The sequence below is a fragment of the Ursus arctos genome, unplaced genomic scaffold (assembly GCF_023065955.2).
Source record: "Ursus arctos isolate Adak ecotype North America unplaced genomic scaffold, UrsArc2.0 scaffold_4, whole genome shotgun sequence".
In the NCBI taxonomy this organism is placed as follows: Eukaryota; Metazoa; Chordata; class Mammalia; order Carnivora; family Ursidae; genus Ursus; species Ursus arctos.
The window spans coordinates 36,708,339-36,731,218 of record NW_026623056.1 but is presented as its reverse complement, the minus strand read 5'-3'; the positions used below and the strand labels follow the sequence as shown (position 1 = coordinate 36,731,218).

Below are 22,880 nucleotides of genomic sequence, written 5' to 3'. Positions count from 1 at the left end.
TATCTGCCTATTTGGGTGCCTAGCTCTTACAAGATTGCCTTCACTTCTCCCCTAACTTTGGTCTTCCTTGATTCTCTCCCTTCCTACCTACCTCTTCTTCTCTTGTGTTCCTTATACTCTTGGATTGTTCAAATGACGCTTGTCCCAAAATCTTGGCACCCAAGCCTACTCCGAGCCCTTCTAAATAGATATTTTAACATAAATACTATGTACAAATCTCAAGCCCTGATCATTTGGAAAGTTAAGGTGGCAGATAATTGAAAAATTAAAAGAGAGAGAGAGGGAGAGAGCGAAAGGGAGATGGGTGGGTTGGGGGGAAGAATCCACGTAAAGTTTCTTTCATTATAGCATGCAGACTCTCAGCTTCCTTCTTTTTATGTTTCTAGCTTTTTAAAAGTTTCATCCCCTTTGCTTTGTGTTCTTAAAGAGAAAAAGAGACTGTAAAATTGTAGTTTTTTTTCCTGCACACCTGCCTACTCTGAAATAATTAGTTTGTCTACTTTCACAAGCAGTAGTATTTGTATTAAAGAGCCACTTGGCATCAATGCCCAAGTACAGATGTCCTATCATATAAGACTGTGCCTCATTCAGAAAACTCAAGATAGAGTAAAATAAATTAACAACATCTTGGCTCTGTGCTCCATTCACAACTGTTAATTTAACAGGGTTATGCTTCCATCTCCAAGCAGAGAGTTCCTGGCAGGGACAGCTGCTCCCGTGCCCCAGATTGTGCTGTGTGCATCCCAGTAGGAGTTATCAAGAGCAGCAGGATGGAGGGAGGGTGGTGGTGCATCAGAGAGCTGAACAGTGTCGCAGCGTGGCACTGGGAGGAGGAAGAGGAATGGGCCTCTCCGAAACGCTTTTCATCCACTCCTTCATTCTTTGTATGGATACGTGCATAGTTAACTGAGGAAGAAGAAAAACTTGTCTTAAATTTTACTGGAAAATTGTCGATCCTGCTTTTACTCTCATATCTGGCTAATTTTCAGAAATACCTCTGTGTACTCACTAGCATGTTGAGAAACCCACATAGCAGCACACCCATAGGCCTGTCCAAAGAATGTCCAACAGACCCACATCATGATTCACAGGATCTGGGTCACTGGGGCAGAGCTGGTATGACAGAAAATATATCCTTGTGTTGGCCTGCTGTGGCTTAGCTCCTAAACCAGAGTAAAGATCAGGCCCAAGTCAAGATTGGGGCCAAACACAATGATACCTGATAAGCACTCCTCTATTATTAGTCTTTTGAAGGAAATTTGCTACGTTGTTCACCACTGTATTTCCCCATTGCCTAGAACATTGCTCACAAAAGTGAACAAAAGTTAAATGTTCCAAAGTTAAAGGAAGAAGTGAATGGAGACGGTAGGTAACCACATTAGGGTACCATGGCGAGCAATGGAGCTATATAGAATTCTGTGTACTTCCTTATGCATTTCTTTCCATGACTATACCTTTTCTGCCTATCTTCTGATTTAATTTCCTTATGGAAAAAAAGTTATTTGCAGCATATGTTATTCTATAAATGTTACAACCAAATGGTAAAAAAAAAAAAAAAAGTGTGTTCTAATCTCCTGCCTTCAGTACCAGGATGACTCCATTAATGATAACATAAAACTAATTTTAGGCTTAAATTGCTTTGGGAATAAGAAATTATGATTCAGAGAATATATGCTACTCTTTCAAAAGTGAAAACAGTGTTTTCCATTCTTTTGTTTTTTAACTGAAAAATAATGGCCATTTTCTGCATTCAGATTTTGAAGGTCTCTATGTTGATTACCGATGTTAGACCACATACAGGTGAAAGTAGGCATCATTTTGGGACCAGCCTGCTGAGTTGTCACATTCTGAACAAATCCCTCCCAGGCCTGAAACCCGTTTGCATTTTGCACTAAACCCTGATGGATTTATCGTCTAAACCTTTATTTGTCATGCTCTTTGCCTCTGTCTCTTGGTTTCCTGACCAGGTTTGAAATCTTGGGGAAACAAATAGACTTCTCCATCATAATTTCTAAGCCATCACATTTTTCACAGAGTTCTCTTTCAGAAACTCTGCAAAACGGTTTCTTACGGAGCTCTTTGATTAAAACCTAGGATGAATGTAATTTGAATTATCAAGGTACGGCCAACAAAAGGCTGGTTTAAGTTTTGTAATGGAGAAACATTGATCTGGGGAAAGAAGTAAGTATATAATAATGCCAGTGATTCTGGAAGTCCAGAAGGACATTACATTTCCCGTAAGATAAGGTGTGCTCTACTTAATTCCCCACCAAGGAGAGAGGAAAGGCTTGATTTGAATCCAGGGTATTGTTGATTTCTTAACTTCAAATATGGAGCCTGACACGGAAGAAATCATTTAATGAATATTAGTTGAATGCTGTGATCTGAAGGAAAAGCACATCACTTCACCTCTTCTGTTGTTGTTTTTTTTTTTAACCCCCCCTTTTCTGCACCAAGGTTGAAAAAAATGATGAGGACCAAAAGATCGAACAAGATGGCATCAAACCAGAAGATAAAGCTCATAAGGCCGCGACCAAAATTCAGGCTAGCTTCCGTGGACACATAACAAGGAAAAAGCTCAAAGGAGAGAAGAAGGGTGATGCCCAAGCCGCTGAGGCAGAAGCGAATGAGAAGGATGAAGCCCCCGCGGCCAATGGCGTGGAGAAGAAGGAGGGAGAAGGTCCCACTCCCACTGACGCGGCCCCTGCCTCGGGCCCCAAGCCTGAGGAAAACGGCAAGGCAGGCGAAACTCCTTCCGAGGAGAAGAAGGGGGAGGGCGCCCCTGATGCTGCCGCAGAGCAGGCAGCCCCCCAGGCTCCTGCCCCCTCAGAGGAGAAGGCCGGCTCTGCTGAGACAGAAAGTGCCACTAAAGCTTCCACTGACAACTCGCCGTCCTCCAAGGCAGAAGACGCCCCAGCCAAGGAGGAGCCTAAACCAGCCGATGTGCCTGCTGCTGTCACTGCTGCTGCCGCCACCCCCCCTGCTGCAGAGGACGCTGCTGCCAAGGCAACAGCCCAGCCTCCAACGGATGCTGCGGAGAGCAGCCAAGCCGAGGAAAAGATAGGTGAGCCACCGCAAGGGTCCCGCGCCACGGGCCATCGAGGGGAGAGGGAAAGAGTCTAGAAGGCCTTTCAGGAATCCTGGGAAGCTGCGCTTAATTCCCCAGAGTGGCGGGGCGGAGAGCTGACTCTGGCCACTTAGATTCCCCAATCTCCAAGCCTGAGAGAGAACTCGGGCAGGTCTGTGTGGCCGCAGTACTGGAGAGCTCTGGCAATCATCTTGTTAATTGAATTGGCATAAATAGTAAAACTAGGTAATCCTTGGTTCAAAAAAAAGTAATCCGTGTGCTGGATACACTTAGTTTAATAAGTAATTACGGAGCTACGTATATTTTATAGATGGGAATTAGCTAATATGATTATTTGGCTCTAGGAAGTGCCTGGTTATAAGTACAGCCAACTCCCTATTGATCCAGATGATCTATTTGTGAATTGCTGGCAGCAAAAACATAATCTCAGACCACCTTTGCCTATCCCTCAGTATGTTTCTGGGCATATTCCCCACCATCAATTGGTGAGTAGCATGCGTATGTGTGTGTATGCTCAGAGAATGTTAATTGTAACATTGAATCAGGGTCAAACTAATTAGGAAAATAAGTCTGTTGATGTTGCCAAAAACAAAAGAAAAACCCCAAATATAGAACATGCTGTGAAGTCAAACATAAATTATCATTTTACTATTGAAGATACTACTTTCTACCATATGCATAAATAATTGGGGGTTGACTGTGATTATAAAAAGGAACTGGATTCTCTTCTGTTTGGGGCTTTAACTTGAAAGCTGGAGTGTTTTCACTATTATGGCCCAAAGAGCCTGTGCAGGATTGGGACAGAGCATTCCCAGAGCAAGCTCAGTTTAACAGAACGTCACCTCTGGAGACTGGACCCATCCCTCACCCTCACCATCCATGGGATGAAGGAGGCCAACAGTCTCCAAGACTTTTCTCTAGCCTAATGTGACCCATGAATGCCTTTCAGCCTCAAAGACTTTGAAGATAAAATTGCTTCTGTGCCTATGTACTAGTTTGGGTTTACTCCTTTCGAACTTTGTGAATTTAACCCATGACATGTCCAAGGACCCACATTTGGACTGGACCACATTGTGCCCTTGAGAAAGGACCTACCACATGGGGAAATGTTTGGCATCTGACTATTGTATTGAGAAAGTAATCATTAAACATTTGCCTTGATATTCATTTTAGATACTAAATTAGATATTATAATTGGCAGATGATTATTTTAGGTATAGTCAAGTCTACTTCTTTCATCTTACCCCCAAAATTCTGTAAGTAAGAAGCCAGACTATATTAATTATTACCGTTATTAGCATTCTCTAGCTCCAGACAAATCACACGCCTCTTTCTACCAGTGACTCATTCTAAATTTTTATGCTAACTACATACCTGCCCCAGGGGCTGGACCTTGTGGTTAAGAAGATGGGAATATTTCCCTAGAAAAGGTAAGGCATGTGATAAAGAATGGGGTGTTGGTTTTAATCTTCTCAGCAAAACCAACCTTGTTAACTACTTTTTGTTGTTGTTTTTTTTTTTTAAGTTTTTATTTTAATTCCAGTTAACATATAGTGTTATATTAGTTTCAGGTATACAATATAGTGATTCAACAATTCCATACATCACCTGGTGCTCATCACAACAAATGTGCTCCTTAATCCCCATCACCTATCTAACCCATCCCTCCACCCACCTCCCCTCTGGTAACCATCAGTTTGTTCTCTATAATTAAGAGAGTTAACTGCTTTTCTTTATGCTTAAGGTTATAGTCTCAGATATGATGGCTGGAAATCACATTCTCATAAATTTAGAAATTAATCATGATTTTAAAATCAAAATATTTGAGTGGCCGAAGTCATATTTTTTAATTGGAATTTCTAAAGTTGTGAGAATAAACAAAGACATGCTGTGATCTCAGGTATGTACTCATGATTTGGATTAATAGAAAGAAGGAGACCTTGAATCAATAAGAAGTCTAAAATATATTTTTAAGGAGATTCAGTTTTATTATTTTGCAAGGTATGATAATTCCAAATGAATTAATATTTTATGTAGTACATGTTCAATAAATATCAAGTGGTGAATGAATGAATGAAATTGACTAGATTTAATTTATAGATAATGATTTGTTCACTCATTCTTATTCCTCCTGCAACCTCGCATACTCCATTCACTTATTTGATTAAACATGGGTTTGGTTTTCAAAAGCAAATAGAGATTGTGCTCTGTCCTAAGTTTTACAGATTCCAACTGAAAAATGTCTCAATTAGTCTAATTTTTAATATATACATCGAAAGGTAATCGAAAGTGTAGGTGAAGTTCAACTTAAAGGTAATCACAAAGGACAATTTATTGTACATTGTTTCTGAGTTTGGGGTGGGTATTGTCTTCTTGGTTGGATTCTGAAATGCTGCCTGTAGCTTCTTTCTGGACTGATGTGTCTATTAGCCTTGCCTGCTGTATGCGACAAGCACAAATTACCGCGATGTGGTGAGTCTCAGGAATCACAAGAACTAGAGGTGACAGGGAGATCTATCACAGCGGAGCAGGCCCAAATTCCCAGGAGCCCTGTACCACATTTTCTTCTCTCTCCCATTGGATTTCATTCTAATCCAAGTTAAAATAACAGTATTTCCAATTGAGCCCCACTGTCTGGAAATGGATGGCTACCCTGGGTTGCTGTAGGATTCTATGGCTGCCTGGATGGGTATAGAGAGACAAGCAGAGAATGTGCAACAGGGTTCAGGGCAAAACAAGTCACTAGAGAGAATTCAGGACAATAATTTCTGTCAGCAGGAGGGTAAAAAAAATTGGACCAAATCTGATTACTGCTTTAATACAAATGGCAATGCTTTGTAAATTATAAATATGTTATTTTACTTCCTTTACCATTTACGGGTTTATTACATGTAGATGCCATTTACATTAACCTTTGGAGTTGGTTAGTTTCTTTTTCTTTCCTTTTGTTTTCTAAAAGCCTCCAACTATATCTCCCTCTCTCCGCTTTGCCACTCTACCTGCCTATCTCTTGATATGCCTGTGGCCAAAAGATTTCAGTGCATTTCTGATGACAATTCCTTTACAGCAGGAGGAGTGTTTAGGCATATCTGGGACACTTGCTCCCCTTTAGCCATGAGGTCAAGCCAACTCCAGTGATAGTGTCCTTGGTGTCTCTTGCTGAGAAGTGTCACTCTCCTCTTTGGGCTCTCAGTGAAGAAATTCTGCTGTGTCTCTTCTCCGTGTTACTATATTGACTTTCCCCAATAGAGGACTCCAAAATTTCTGCTGTGGCCATATTCAGTGATGTAGTGCTACCAAAGTAATACATCCAGGTGGCTAGAAATCAGAGAGGTTGAAGAGGTGGTTGCCATGGTTGCCACTTGACTGATACTAGTGACAGGTGTAACTCTGCATTACCCTAGGTTTTTTGTATGTTGAACTTGGCTGCATTTTCATGGTCTCATTACTTCTTTCTAACCGGAGTCACCAATAAGGATCTTCAAAACAAGGGAGTTTTTTTTTTTTTTTCCTTCAAATTTTTATTTAAATTCTAGTTAGTTAACATCCAGTGTAATATTGGTTTCAGGAGTAGAATTTCGTGATTCATTACTTACATATGACACCCAGTGCTCATCACAACAAGTGCCCTCCTTAATACCCATCACCCATTTAACCCGTCCCCCACCCAGCTCCCTTTATCAACTCTCAGTTTGTTCTCTATGGTTAAGAGTCTCTTATGTTTTATTCCCCCCCCCTTTCTTTTTCCCTTCCCATATGTTCATCTGTTTTGTTTCTAAAATTCCACATATGAGTGAAATCATATGGTATTTGTCTTTCTCTGACTTATTTCACTTAGCATAATATACTCTAGCTCCATCCATGTCATTGCAAATGGCAAGATTTCATTCTTCTTGATGGCTGAGTAATACTCTATTGTTTATACATACCACCTCTTCTTTATCCATTCTTCAGTCATTGGACATCTGGACTCTTTCCATAGTTTGGCTATTGTTGATAATGCTGCTATATTCATTGAGGTGCACATATCCCTTTGAATTGGTATTTTTGTATCCTTTGGGTAAATACCTAGTAGTACAATTGCTGGATCATAGGGTAGTTCTATTTTTAACTTTTCCAGGAACCTCCATACTGTTTTCCAGAGTGGCGGCACCAGTTTGCATTCCCACTAACAGTGTAAGAGGGTTCCCCTTTCTCTGCATCCTTGCTAACATCTGTTGTTTCCTTTGTTAATTTTAGCCATTCTAACAGGTGTAAGGTGGTATTCATCATGGTGTTGATTTGTATTTCCCTGATGATGAGTGATGTTGAGCATCTTTTCATGTGGTAAAACGGGAGTTTTGTCATTGTCATACCTCTTTTCCTTTTCCCTCTTCTGCTTCCTTCCTCCTTCCCTCTCTCCCTTCCTTCCTCCTTTTTTCCCCCTTCCATTTATATTAAATTTCTACTGTGCTAGGCATTAGAACCACAAAGATGAGTAAGAAATGGCCACTGATCTTAAGGAGTCCCGATCCAGTAGTGGGTGTGGGGTGAAATTCAGGGAGTGGTGTTGAAAACAATCATAGTAATAATCTCAACTAAATTAAATTCTGCAAGAAGGTATGGACTACTTCTGTATGCCAAGGCACCATGGGACAAAATATGAATGAGACAGTGCTTCATGCAATTTGAAGCATGCTAAAAACAAGTTTTTTTTATATGTGTGTCTCTTGCCAAATTGTTAGTCAAAAGAATGGATGCAAAATTTATAGTTTCTGGAATCATAATTAAGTGTCCAGCCCATGTTTCTGGATTTGGGGCAATTCTTTATGTTCCTCCAAACAAAGTTTTCCTGAGGCCCAGGGTAACCCTCCATAACATTTTCAGCTCTCCAAAGGACAGACCGTCTTCTGCCAAGCTCTGTGTTAGATGTGAGATTTCCCAAGGATATTTACACTTATTTGGCAGGGTGCTTCATAAGCAGTTTTGATTTGAAATGTGGTTTCAACCGCTTCCCAAATTTATACACAACTCATAAAGAGTGAAAATTTGGGTTGTGCAAGTCCATAAATGATGTCTATAAAATATGGGCACCCCGTCAGATACTAAGTGGCATGCTGCTTAAAACTGTTGATTATTAAGTTTTTATGGGGCATTTTTATATTGCTAGAGTAATCATTTTTATCGGCTTTTCTTGACAACAATCCAGTGGCACTTGAAAATGTTTTCTTTTCTGCTTTTATATTCTGAGAATAGGGGCAAAGTAAATGCATAGTCTGCTCACAGACACACAGTCAGTGACGAATCAGGGGTCAAACTGATAGGGCTCTAAATCCTCACCTTAATTTTAGCCCTGCAGTTCTTTACGTCTTTTTTAAGGTGCTGTTTTATCTCAATTCCTGTATTTTTTCTTTTCTTAGCCATTGAGACATTTTCTGATTATTGTCGGACAATACCAACCAGGACTTTCCTGGGGTGTTCTGTGTCCTGTGTGCCCAGTAAGATAATGCAGAGGAAACAACACTGGACGAGAATAAGGAGACTAGGGTTCTATCTCAATATTTCTGTTAACCAGCTGTGAGATTTTAGGCAAGTCATTGCTTCTCTCTAGATTTCAGTTTTAAGAGGAGGGGCTAGGAGAATTGGCTTTTAAGGTTCTTTTCAAGGTTTAAAATGCATAGTTTTTATAATGGAGAGCACTTAAGGAGCATTTATCAAGTGTCTGACCCTGTGCTGACTGCTAAATGGGGATTACCCCATGTAGTCATCACAAACACTCTGTGGTGTAAGTACTTCGACAGACGAGGAGTCTGAGGTTCAGAGAGGTTGTAGCACCCAAGTATTGTCGACAGCTAGCAAGAAGCCGCACCAGGTGCAGAGCCTTACATTGAACCCTGACACCCCTACGAGTACTATTCCAAAAGAAACAAAGACAAGGGGGAGATCTAAGAACCCCAACATTGTATCTTAACCTAAGAACATCCCTCTCATTTGTATAATTGGGTCCTCTAGGCTCTTGTCCAGGAATCATGAGTGATCACTTTTACAGATGAGTAACTAGTTATGCATACTCCTGGCCATAATTCCCTCACAGCTCCAGCACCCCAAAATTATTGGAAATATTAAACTACTTCTGAATCTTGGGTTCCTAGTTTGAAAATCCTTCAAGTACTGTTTTATTAAGCCTAGGAGAACAATAAAGATCAGTTGAAATTGGTTGTTCTTAATAGAAGTACTACTGAATCCACTGAATATGCTGGGAGAGCTGAACATTAGAAAGTGAAATTTTCAGATCTCAATCAGATGACAGTAATTTTATGTGTTCTAAGTGATCCCTACCCTGAATTTGGCTTATCAAAATTAGTATCTTTTAAAATTCTTGTTTATATCTTTTTCCTCCCTTTTGGCAAATACATTTCTAAAGGACCCCGATACCTTTATATTTGTAACTAAAATAATATGAAGGACTTAATAGAGAGGGCAGGTTGGAGAGCAATCACTCTCTCTTCAATTTAAAAAATGTAAGCAAGAAAAGAAGAGATGTTTTAGAGTCAAGAAATTCATATTGTGAAGCCTTTTATGTATTCTTTCATAGCTCATATTACATAATTACTGTTGCCTCATAAAAAAAGTTAATAATCAGAAAGGCATGTAAGTAACTGCTAGTTTTAAAGTGCAGAACTATATTTGGAACTGAAAATGAAAGAGTATTTCTTAAAATAAAGAATACTTTCAGATGCTAATATATATTCATCCAATATATTTACTCGTTTTCTCTACACACATACACATGCACACAGCATCCCAGAAGGATTAAAAGGAAGAGGAGGAGACAGAACTAAGAGCAGCAATGGTTACACAGTCCATTTGGCTAAACATGGAGAGAGAGCAGAGCACTCAATTTAATGGACTAGAAAGCACTGAGTGGTCATTACTCGTATTTTCTTTTCACAATCATAGCTTCATTAAATAAAGAATGGAAAGCTTGCTATAACCAGACATAAAAGGAGGGGAAGAAGGAAACCAATGGTGCTGCTTCAAGCTACAGAACCTGATCCCTTGAAGATCTCCCAAGATGATATGGTTTACAGACTGCATAAAGAGGAGGGGGGGTTTGAGAGGATGTGTAAGTTTTGCCAACCCTCTTAGTCATGTGTGAATTTTGTGTCATGAGAAAATGACTGAACCAGGTGCTGAACCTCAGACCAATTCTTACAATCAAGAAAATCTGAGTCTCTGCCTTCTTCAAAACAGCTTTTGCCTGTTATTGATCTCACAGCAATAAAGCTTGGTGCTCCAAGCAAATAATTTATTTCTGGGCTTATTTCAAAGAATTGCCCATAAGTTGTTTTCATGAGCGTGACGAATAGAATCCATGTTTTTAATTGATCCAATATCCTAGAGACCGTATTTGGTGCAAGGGCTCTGTATTTTCAGCATACAGTCACCTATAGTCAAGAGAGTTGGGTCCTCATTCAGGTCCTGCTGTGATTCTAGGCCAGCCCTTCTACCCTCTGGGCTTAGGTCCAACACCTGCAAAGTAAATGTGTTCAACTAGGTCTGCTGTGCCTTCTAGCTTCCAAAGGCAAGTATGCAATGACAGACTGAAGAGGAATCTTTCAGGTGTGGCCGCATGGTCTCTTATTCAACCATCCTTGCTTTCCTGCAGTCCCTTACTTTTCTAAACTATTAGAAAATGGGTTTAGGGGACAGGACAGATAATAAGTATGTTGAAATAAAGGGGCAAAGAATCCAGGAAGAGTCAGCTTTAAGAAAGTTTATGGTTACACTGGAGGCTCAGGAGACTGCGAAAAAACAAAACAAAAAAACCCAACTCAATGAAATTTTCTAACCTACCTTATATTTGAGACTGAAAATGAGGAGTTGACAATGATGTTTTCTGATATGGTTAGACTCTTGCTTATATCTCTCCTGACCCTGTCTCTGAGATGAAAAGCTATAGCTCCAGTGGCCATAATCTGCTGTTAATAGTTTCATTTTCATCTTAGACTTAATTTACTTTTTATTTTTATACCCATCTAATTTATTAAAATAATTAAAGCAGCTCCAAGAGTACATGGAAGCTTGGATTCCTGTGTAGAACAATGGCTGCATCTGACAGACAATTGTGGTTGATAAACACTTTAAAATTTTTGTCAGTAGAGTGTCACTAAAACGTAAAAATTGTATGGACAGGCCCAGTATAGTGTTCCTCCAATTCTTTTATTCATTCTGCGGTCATAGGAACTGGATCTTAGACATGAGTGAAGTTAGCTAACAGGCCTAGGTGGTTGGAATGGGGCTAACAAACATTCCCAGAAGAGATGGTGTAAGCAAGGCCCAGGTAAGTTGTGACTACTTAGCAATTTTCACCAGATTTTCAATCTTCAAATCACAAATTAGGGGACTGTAGAAGATAAAATATTTCATTTGATCACCTCATACTATTCTGTTTGGAATAGAATACCATTCTTAAGATGTCTTCAAGGGAAAAAAGTACCCTAGGAAGGCTAGTTGCTTTTTCTTATAAATCATGTTCAGTATTAATGTTCTTTCCTGGAGGCATATATTTATATATATATATAGCCAAGTAAGTTCTGAGGCTAGTTTTTTGTTTTTACTTTTTTCCAGTATTAGTTAGTAGAAACTTTTGGATTTTGTAATAGAAATCAGAAACCATTCCCCTAAAATAGTCCCTTCTCGCTGGTACATGGTGAGTGTGTGTATTTTTCAGAGAGAGTAGAGATGAACATTTTTATAGCCTTGCAAGAATCTTCTCTTTGGGATATGAGAAGGTAAAAAATATAATTTAGATATGCTTAAGCATATCTGTGTACAGGGTGTATCTATGCCTGTAGCACACTCTTCTGCCAACTCACTAGCACATATGTACACAACACACACACACACACACACACATACACACATACACACACACACACACACACACACACACACACACAGATCCTGACATATAGGGAAAGGCCTGCCCGTGGGTTCAGGCTGTCAGAGAAAATCTGGAAGAATGATGAACTACATGTTTTTTCACTCTTAAGGCCATCAAGAAAACAGGAGTGGGGGGAGGGGCGGATGGCTCCAGGACACCTGCGGGTCTCTCAGAGGATCTGTGTGGAGGGCACCCCTCCTTCTTCTGCTGGATGTGTCACTGGAATGTGTCTGTGAGTGTATGGTGAAATGGGGGGGGGGGTCTAGGAGTCAGAACTGTACTTGTTTGTGATGAAATTTATAGTGTGTGAAAATGAGACTTCTGTGTAAGCTAAATAGGGGAAAAGAGTCCAGGCAGACTTCTTGGTGTAGAGGTTACCTCTGCTGAGTCTTTGTGTCTTTCTTCCTTTCTTCCTTTCTTCCTTTCTTTCTTTCTTTCTTCCTTTCTTTCTTTTTCTTTCTTTCTTTCTTTCTTTCTTTCTTTCTTTCTTTCTTTCTTTCTTCTTTCTTTCTTTCTTTCTTTCTTTCTTTCTTTCTTTCTTTCTTTCTTTCTTTCTTTCTTTCTTTTCTTATGATATGTTAGTCACCATACAATACATCATTAGTTCTTGATGTCGTGTTCCATGATTCATTGTTTGTGTATAACACCCAGCTCTCCATGTAGTATGTGCCCTCCTTAATACCCATCACCGGGCTAGCCCCCCCCCCCCCGGCCCTCCCCTCTAGAACCCTCAGTTTGTTACCTCTGCTGAGTCTTGAAGGACAAGATGTATCTACTAAAAAAGGGGTATCTTTATTAAAAAAAAAAAACAACAAAAAACAAACCTCGAGAAACTACCTTCCATTTGAACTAACACAAAAATAAAAAATAACTTAATTCAAGTCATAATTTAGCAGCAGCTTTTGAAGATGAATCCATAGTGGAAAAAGTAGCTCCATGACATGTCCTGTTTGTTGTTGAGTCCCCGGCACCTGTAACAATGACTGGGAAATGGAAGGCGGCCAGTAAGTATTTGATTAATGAATTAAGGATGAGCGAACAATGGTATTATGATAGGGAAAGTCCTAAACTGACCTAAGAGACTGGATTCTAACCTGAACACTTGGGGCAGGCAAATTCCTTGCATTCTCTGGGAGTGAGTTTACCCTTTCGTGGAATAAAAATGTCGGACAGAGGATCTCAGGATCACCACTGTTTCTAAAATAGTGCGACAGTGCCCATTTATGACCCACGCCAACCTCTATGCAGATTCTAAGTGCTTAACCAGAAAGCTGTGCTGCTGTCAACCTCTCTGCTATTTTGGAGGCTGAATACAGAGCTTGCTGGAAATTTTGCTGTTACTCAGAAGCATACGTCATCCCTGAGGTAGCTATATTTCCAGCCATTCGGAAACCAAAGTGAGCATTTTGCATCATGTTCAGAAACATATTGAAAACTAGAGGAAACCAAAGCTGCTCCCTCTGAAAGCAGGTGATTAATTTCATTCCAGCCCCATGAGTGACCTGTGTGAGGCTTGTGCCAGTGTGTGACAGGTACACCCGGAGAAGGGATGATCTGCCAGGTTCCTTGGCTCCTTTTCCTCATCTGACATGTTTAAGTAATCTTCACAGGGTGTTAAGAGTCTCCTGAACCCGCTGTGCCCCACTATAGGATGAATTGTTAATATGTTCCCAAGCCCACAGTGTTGGGACAGAGACCAGAAAACAGGCTTTCCCACTCCTGTTGCCTATTCTCCTTCCCCACAGTGGTATAAACATAATTTGTCTACAGCTTGTGAGCCGTTAAGGCTACAGACCATAAGGAACGTTGGAGTGGAAGGTTGAATAGATTTCTTCCCACATATAAATCTAACTTGAAGCCACTCTCATGGATTCGATAAAAAGAAAGACAGGGCCCCACTCTGTGAAACTGTCTTGTCCAGTCGAAAAGGCTGAGCAAACCCAGAGTTTAGCCATGTGTTTGCAGCATTTTCCCACCGGTGTAATCAGATCATTTTAGAAGGAAAAGCAGCCGTTGGAAGATATTTGTTTCCCTTCTTCCTTCTCCTTGAACCTGGAGGGTTTAACTATATTAGGTGGAGAGAACGTGGCTTCTCTTGGAAAATACAGGTCATTTTCCTCTTTCTTGCCAGTTTTTAAAAAAGGAAAGGCAGACGGTAAAAATGAAGCAAAACCTTGTCACTCTCTGATTAGCTATTTATGCATGTTTCTCACCCCAGCAGAAAGGTAGACCTTTAAGATGTAACACTGTCTTTGTGCTACATTGAGTGTGGTCTGGATACAAGGTGGGTGCAGTTGTCAAATTACATATTGCTCTTGAACATCTATAAGCGGAAACCCTTCTCTACTTTCCTAACATCCTGATAAAGCAGGCTTTTGCAAGAGTATCACACAATAAATGAATAGTTTTTCGCGTTCCAATTAATCTGAAAACTCTGGCTGCATCACATCAAAAGTGTCCAGCAGAGGATTAATTTGAAAGATGATTAGAAGGAGCATTTATCACATTTTCAGGTATTGTAGAATAATGTTTCTCTTTCCCACTCTCTCCCTATCTTCATTGTAGTCATTGTCTGGCCATTTGCCCTGAGTTTCCTGATGATTGCACATGGATATAGTTACAGTGTAACAAACAAACAAGCAAACAAACCCAAAACATAAATCGTTCATGATTGATGGTTTATCAGATATCTGCAGTGATGGACTAGTAAACTGGCTCTCCAAAACAAAACAAAACAAAACAAAACAAAAACCCAAATTGAAAAAGCCCCGATTTGTAGTATTTGCCAGTTTCTGTGGTATAAATACTCCCATCGTAGCTGATTTCAGGCTACCAATGTGTTGTCAGAGAACACACAGATGGGAAGTGATGCTAACAACTTACTTTCAGTAGCCAGTGTGAGCCAGCTCCATCATATCCCAAATGCATATATTCTAGAAGTTAATGAACTTTACTTTTGGTGACTAAAATACTGGAATAGTAGTTATCAGCTCCCAGTAGTTATCAGCTCCCAGTATGGAAGCACATAAATAACTATCTACAACACTCACAAACTTACATATATACGTGTAACATATGCCTTGAGAACTAGTTTTAACCTGTGCAGTGATTTCTGTTATGCATTATACACTTATCAAAGGTTAAGGAAACGGGTGAAGTTCAGAATCGTACCTGCTGTACAACTAGGGAAATAGTTGCTGCGGAAGGAATGGATACATTTGTTGCCCTATTTATCGCCCTCAAAAGTGTGATCTCAGCTGCATCTTTTTAATTAGTTGAAAGGCTTTTTATCTTTTCAGAGGCGAATTCAAGGTTCAGATTGAATCATGGCCATGCTGACTTTTCCAACCTTTAATGGAAAGGGAGGGTTGCCTCTTTCCTTTCTTCATACTAATTTTTAGTGAGCATGGTGCTTTTAATCCTAGGCAAAGCATTGTGACACCATGAAGCCACAGAAGGTAGGATCAGATTAGTGAGTCATTATTGAGGACATAAGTTTTAAAAAATTTTTAGCCAGGGTACCATTTGTTCAAATGAGTTTCAAATATATGTACACAAAACCCCCAAACCGAGCTGATCTGATTGGGAATGGTAGGGGGAAATGAGGCCCAAGGCTCCTTTTACTCTGGGGCTATCCTTCCCCTCTAAATGGGAAATACATTAAGAAGTCTCTTTCTTACTGACTTTCTACACATGGCCAGTAAGATGGTCAACGTCAGGTCCAAACCTGTCGATCTCACTCACTGCAGCTGGTCTTCACCATGCGTATGGATACCTGGAGCCATGTTGAGTTAGTAGTAGATTCTGTGTATTATTTAGAAGGTCAACATAACACTCTTCCTCCTCATTACAGTCCAGTTGTTTAGACACAGATAGAATTGGTCTGAGTAACCTCTCAGCATGGTGTTGGGTACGGTACACAATGTTCTATTTTATTTTGATTCTAAACAGTATGGAAGTGATGCAAAATTTATTTTATAAATCACAAACACAAGGTTTTATTTTCTAAAACCTTGTTTTAAAATATTAGTGAATTTTGAACTGTGTTCCTTGGAGCCCTGAAATTCCAGGGGGTAGCACCTCAGAAGTGGTTTCTGGAAAGTGGGTTGTCTTGCAGAGGCAGGTTGGCAAAGATCCGGGTCCTCCACTATCCCGTAATCCCCTTTTCCTCCATTAACTGTTGCTGGATCGTGATAAAATTTTGACATTCTGACTAATAATAACTGAAAATTGCTGTTCTAAACTTAAGGGCAATTTCAAGTCATTGAATGTTGGCATGATTCAGACTCAACTGAGCATAATTCAGAGCTCCTCTTTTCATTCAGGCATCCGCTCTATACATAGCCTGAATTGTTTATTTTACCAACAGATGATCTTCCCAGATATATTATAGGAATTGTTAAAATTCTAATTGTTCACATTTGAAGAGGAGTTGTTCAAATTGTTGAAATCTATAAGAATTTGCTCATATTGCAAACTGTAAACAAATGAAAGTTAGGGACTCATCCAGGGTTACTAACCAAGGCTAAATAAAATTACTGCATCTGTAGCTCCTGGGTCTTTGAGAAAAAGAAACAGATAAATAATGCAATAGTATTTTTTAGTTCTACAATTTTCAACATAATTGCATAAACAAAACATCCTCTGTGATGCGGTACCATTTAAGGAATTCATCCATGTGGTTTCGAAATATCTACCAAAAAAAAAAAAAAGAAAGAAAGAAAGAAAAAAGATTTCTAGAAAACTAAGTCCAAAATCTGTCTCAAAAATTTCAAAAAAAGTCTGCCACTTTCTTTCTTCTACTCCTCAGCCATGGTGTATAATAACTGCTTGTACCTCTGTCTAAAAGGATGCCTGAAAGGGAAATACCCATGGGCAATGGGGCCAAATCTTATTTTACTCCAAAGATTAACATCCTAAATGTCACTTGAATGATGAAAATCACAATGTGAAACAACTCAGTTGGGTAAAAGGAGTAGATTCAATCATGCCATGATAACCTTAGGCTTAGGGTTTGAGAGGCTTTGATTTCTTCTTACAATTTCTAATAGATTATCCTTTTTTTTTTTTTAAGATTTACTTATTTATTTGGTGGGGGGAGGGGCAGAAGGAGAGGGAGAGAATCTCACTCAGCACTGAGTGTGGGGCAGACATAAGGCTTGATCCCATGATCCATAAGATTGTGACGTGAGCTGAAACCAAGAGCCTGATGCTTAATGGACTAAGCCACCCAGGTGTCCCAGTCTAATAGGTTATTCTGCAGACCACTCAAACAAAGCTACAAATGTATACCTATCCATATGAATGCCCTGTATAAAGCCTTCCAGTACTTACCTTTAGAATGAAATCTGAAGGGTTACCATGGCCTATAAGGCCCCGTGTGATCTGACTTCTGCTTACCTCTCTGATCTAATGTCTTTCTACTCTGCCCTTCTTCACTCTTCTTGAGCCACACTACATTTTTAATGTCTCTAGAACACACTCCGATTGTTCCTATGTCAGGGACTTTGCACTTGCTTTCTCCTTTGATCTTCCCTAGCTGGCTCTTAGCACTTAGATCTCCATTTGCAGTCTCTTGCTCAGAGAAGACTTTCCTGACCATTTGACCAGAACGTTACCATCCTGGTCAGCCCCCTTAATTCTACCACATACCCAATTTGTTTTCTCCATATCACTTTCAGTGTCTAAAAAGACTATATTTACCTATCTAAAATGACTTATTTCAGGTGCCTGGGTGGCTCAGTTGGTTAAGCACCTGCCTTTGGCTCAGGTCATGATCCCAGGGTCCTGGGATGGAGCCCCGCATCAGGCTCCCTATTCAGCAGGGGAGTCTGCTTCTCTCTCAGCCTGCTGCTCCCCCTGCTTGTGCTCTCTCTCCCTCCCTCTCTCTCTCACAAAAATAAATAAAATCTTTAAAATAAAGTAAAATGACTTATTTCTCTATCTCTCGCTAGACTTCCCATTCCTCAAAGGCAGGGACTTGGCGTTTTTCAACCCTGTAGCCCCAGTCCTCAGGATGTCCCAACCCCTGGCACATAGATAACCCTTGATGGACATCACTGATGGACTAATAACATGAATTTCACCTATGGAGAGATTTCGCTTCATAAGCAGCTTGAGAAAGGGACAGAATTATTTCAGTTTTCAAATTTGAAGACCCACAATAAAAATTAAGAGTTTTTAAGGCAAGAAACCAATTTTATTGCTTACAGCCCAACTTGTTTAGACTTTATAAATCAGAAAAATCCTTTTGATGGCCTAGGCACCCTGACACTTTGCATCTGGATGTTTGGTTCAGAAGGGAAATTGGTTGAAGTTTGAAAAGAAGTTGGGGCCCCTAGAAAAACCAGGTAGGGTGTAGGTGGGGACCCTTCAGTGAACAAAGAGGAGAGAGGAAGTAGAAGGGAAGAAGAATAAGAGAGGCTGGAAAAAAGGGGTAGAAAAGTAGATGAGGACCAGAAATAAAAAGTATCAGGGGACCAGAAAGAATAATAAAGGAAATAGAGAAAGAAGAGAAGGTAGAAAAGAGGAAGAGAGGAAAGCATGAAGCATGGGAGGGGCAGGGAAGAGCAGAAGAAAGGCAGGAGCTAGGCACCAGGAGATGGGGTTCCTGTAGCTTTAGATGAAACATGCTCTCTGGAGTGGGCAGGACACATTTACCTTTCTCTCGGATAAAAGGATATGGTTTTGGAAGTGTCTTCCACCTCTAGCACTCTCTGTTCTTGACTTCACAAATAGCAGGCCTGAAGATCTCCCTAGCAAATGGATTTTCTATCTCTGAGCAGCTCTAAGTGGCAGATGGGGCCACTCCCCAAGGAGAGCCCCCCCACCAAATCCCCCGGCCTGGGATCACTGTCGTTAGAGCCCTCTCCAGCATCAGTCCTCTGCCAGGCTTCCAGGCAGCAGAGCAAAAAAGAGTTGAGCTTCATTCCCCACAAGTTTTAATGGATGGCTCCTTTCATACAAATTCGTTATGGATTCCAAGGCATGTTTCAGATTTTTTTTTTTTTTTTTTTTTTTTTTTTTTTACATAAAACACCCCATAGTCAGACAGTACTGGGTCCTGGGATCATCTCTAGGTTTCTTACTGTGTGGCTATCATGATTGTTTTAACCCCCAATCTCTTCATTCCTAAGAGGGAGGTAATAATGTGACACTCAAACAGTTGTTGTGAGGATTTAGTAATGTAACATATTTAGAGAACCTGGTACAGGTAGGTCCTTAGTGAACATCATTTTGCCTTCCCTCTCTTCTGATAATCTGAAATAAATAGTTCTCAGTGCTCCTCTCTCCCCATATGGCAATCCCCTGGGCAGATCTTCAGATTGGAGGTGAGAGAAGCAAGGATTGTCTGTCATCTATCCATAGGTAAAAGAGTGGAAGAGATTCTTTCATCCAGTAAATAAAGAGAATTTTTTTTGGGGGGGGGTGGACAATTCAAAGTAAAGTATCTCAAAGACCATGTAAGTACTACAAAAGAAAAATGTGTTGCTTAGTGGATACTGCAACAGTAGGCAGAGAATTGCAGCAGCCGTGGATTTAGCCAACTTTCTTCCTTAGAGACTTGCAGTGCAAGGGGAAGGTCACAGGTGTTAGAATTGGACCTGTGTTCGAATGAAAGGCCTTGTCTCTAACCAGCTTTATGCCCCTAGCTCAACATGAGTTTTGTCTCTGAAATAACGTATGTCCTCATTGCGGAACTCGGTGGTCGTTAGCATCCCGTAGATGACATGTAAAGTGCCTACTGTGGTATTTTATTGAACACATAGTAAGTGCCCAATGGAAAGTACCATTGCTTCTGGTTCCTTTCAGCTAAAGCTATCAGGAAACTTCTTTTCCCATGGCATTACACCTCTGATTTTATAAAGGAAATTAATGGGCAAATAGGACATCTTTTATGGCCAGCAAGAGAGACACATAATGATTTGCAGTCTCTTTTGGGAGTCGGAGACTCTTCTATTTGGCCTACCTTGTAGCTCAGCAAGATTACCAAGTCCTTACATTATCAGTAATGATTGAGCCTGGAAGTCAGCCAAGGCCACAGGTAGTGATGTTAGGATTAATTTAGGCCCCATATAATTGGTCCCTCGGAAACTGTGATCTAGGGATTCAACAGAAACTGTTGAGGTCCCTTAAGGGAAATTGCTAATATACTCTTTCTAGGTAGATGCCGGCTTATAAACTATAACATCTTGGATTTCAGTCTTACACTCTTAGACCTAAAAGGAAACTTAAATATCACCTAGACCTGCAAAATGGGTGGGCCTCAAGAGGGTCCTTTAATCCCCGAAAATCATTTGCAATGTGTTATATTATGAGTGTATATGGATGACATTCTTGTGTCCTTGTCTTTCATCAGATACTCAGCTGGGACCATGACACACAAAGATTAAGATCCATTGTACTCAAACAACCTTCAGGAGATGTAGGTTTTAATGAAAGATGAAACATGCTCAGGGATTCAAGTTGCACGGTCTGCCCATGGTCACACAATGTGTGTCAGAATAGAGGCAGTAAATCCAGATGTCCCAATAACTGAATTTTCCTATCATTCAATTGACTTTTATTTTTTACTATGCATAATTTCCATACTGCACTAGGTGATGGGGGATATAGATGTATAAAAGTAAATATCTGCTGTCAAGAAAGTTGCAGTCTGGTTGAGAGAGAAAAAAACAAAATAAGGGTCTTTAAAGAAAAAAGAAACCCAGAACCAGTAAAAAACAGTGTGCCTACTTGCCAGCTGCAGTCTGTAATTGCAGAGAAGGAATTCAGAGGTCAGGATGGTGGGTAGTGTCCAAAGGAAAGAAATGAGCGTCACTATAGAGTATGGGTAAGCATACTGGCCCTGGTAGTTTGTGTCCACGTGGGGAAGGTGGATCTGGTCGACCTGCTTATTAAAAAGCCTTAAAGTCGTCAAAGGACTTGACAGCGCAAATGAATCGAGGGTGCGCAGAGGGTGGTTGAAGGTTTTGTCTCATTATATTATTTTTCTCCAACAAGGACTCTGATGTGTCTATAAGATCTATACAAAGCACAATCTACACTTACTAATTCACTTCAAAGACTAATAATTTCAGTTTATTCCTTAAAGCAGTTTAAATGAACAGTAGTTAGACTATTTAATCATTTCCGAAGGACTGAAAAATAAAAATTAATTTCAGGATGGCATAAAAGTAGGACCCACTCACAATAGGTTGTGCCAACCCTACTGATCGCATCTGCTCTGTCACTTTGCCTGGAGTCATTTCTTCCTGGAGAGTAATTCCTGACTTAGCGGTCCACCCAAGCTCCGCGGCTGGGAACGGAATTACGCTGGTGCCCTCTGCTGGTCAGAGATGGGACGTTCAGCAGGAAACAATGGTGTCCTGGTCTCTGGTTTAAGGGCTGATTCCCTGATTCTGAGGCCTCAGCAGCCTCCGGGGTGGATCCATTTAGTACTCTTTACAGCCGGTCCAGTCAGGTATGCTCAGGCATCATGCCTGAATTCATTAACCAAAAGCAATAATCGGATTTTTATTGTAAGGAGGTTGTCAGCTAATTTTTAAAAGTAGTGCAAGAAAACTGTCCCCTTTTACCCGACGGTTTGAGAGCTGGACTCTCCTTTCATTGAACACAATACCATGACTCATTGTGGGAGGTGGCCATCTTGCTACAGAACAATACCTCTTGAGAGGCCACTGAGAAACTCTAAGGCCATGTTTTTTTATTGGTTTGTTTTTTTTTTAACGGTGGGTAAAGCACATTGATATTCATCACTGATTTCTTGGCTCAGATAATCAGAATTAATGCCATGGTGTTAAATTAAATTTAGAGCGTCTACTCTGGTGTTCCTGTGGTACCCTGCTCAGCTGATTTTTTGCTAGAGGTGAAAAACACATTCAGTTGTAATTAGGAAAGGGGTGGGGGAGTGCTGGGAAGGAAAGCTGAAGAGAGAAGAGTTGTGAATTCTCCTGTGTGCAAACTGGAGGTGAACTTCTGAAATAAACGATGGGGGGAGTGGATGAAATGATCATTTCCAACACTCCACTTTTATTTTATTTTTTTTAGGATCAATAGCATGGACATGGAGGTCTGCCTCTGGTTTCCATAACAACCTGGCTTATTGAAAGACTGCGGGCTCCACAAATCCCCAATTATCAGCCTTGCAGGGCTTATTAATGGAGCTGAGGATCCCAGTGAGGCAGGCAGCTCATTGCTGGCACGTGCCTGGTGGGCTAGCGGGAGGGTGGAGGAGATGGGAAGGGGAGATGTGTGGTGAGACAGCAGCCATTTGTCCCCCTGTCACTTAGGGGAGTGCAGTCATTCAGGAGCCTGTGTGAGCATCCCTGACGCCTTGAGTGGCTGTGGCTGCCTTTGCAGGCAGCCCAGAAATCAGAGTGGAGACAGTCCAGCCCCACCCTAAAAGCCATCCATCTGGAGTAAATCCATACGAATATATCACATACCCCGTATGTTTATTGAGCTCCTATAATTAATTGGGGCTTCCTCACAAAGACAATGGTGACTCTATAGTTCTAATATTAACTCAAGCCTTAATTAACATGTGAAGCCAATGCATATTTGCATCTAATGCATATTTGATAGCTCTGAATTGCTCAGTCTTTGGTCTGGTGCTCGCTTATTAGGTCCTCACCCTAGAACAACTGCAGCAGCAACAATAAAAGTGCTGTTGGTAACAACATAGGGAACATTTACTTGTCTTGTACCAGGCTCTCTGCTCTGACCCTTGATGAGCGGCATCATTGTTCCTTTTACGGAAGTAAGAGAACCGAAACAACTTCTCTTAGGCCACAAGGCTAGCGAGTGTCGGTACATCAGGGTCTCATTTCTGCTCCCTCTCTTATTACTTTTACTTTTATTCTT

The 22,880-nt window shown here is 40.6% G+C and overlaps 1 protein-coding gene across 1 annotated transcript in view; it reads left to right on the top strand.

Moving 5' to 3' along the window:
* Positions 1–22,880, top strand: part of GAP43 (growth associated protein 43) — a 98,787-nt gene that overhangs the window by 51,033 nt on the left and 24,874 nt on the right. The window contains exon 2 of the mRNA XM_057306649.1: positions 2,458–3,064. Coding sequence (XP_057162632.1) covers positions 2,458–3,064 — 607 coding nt within the window. The remainder of the gene's footprint in view (positions 1–2,457; positions 3,065–22,880) is intronic.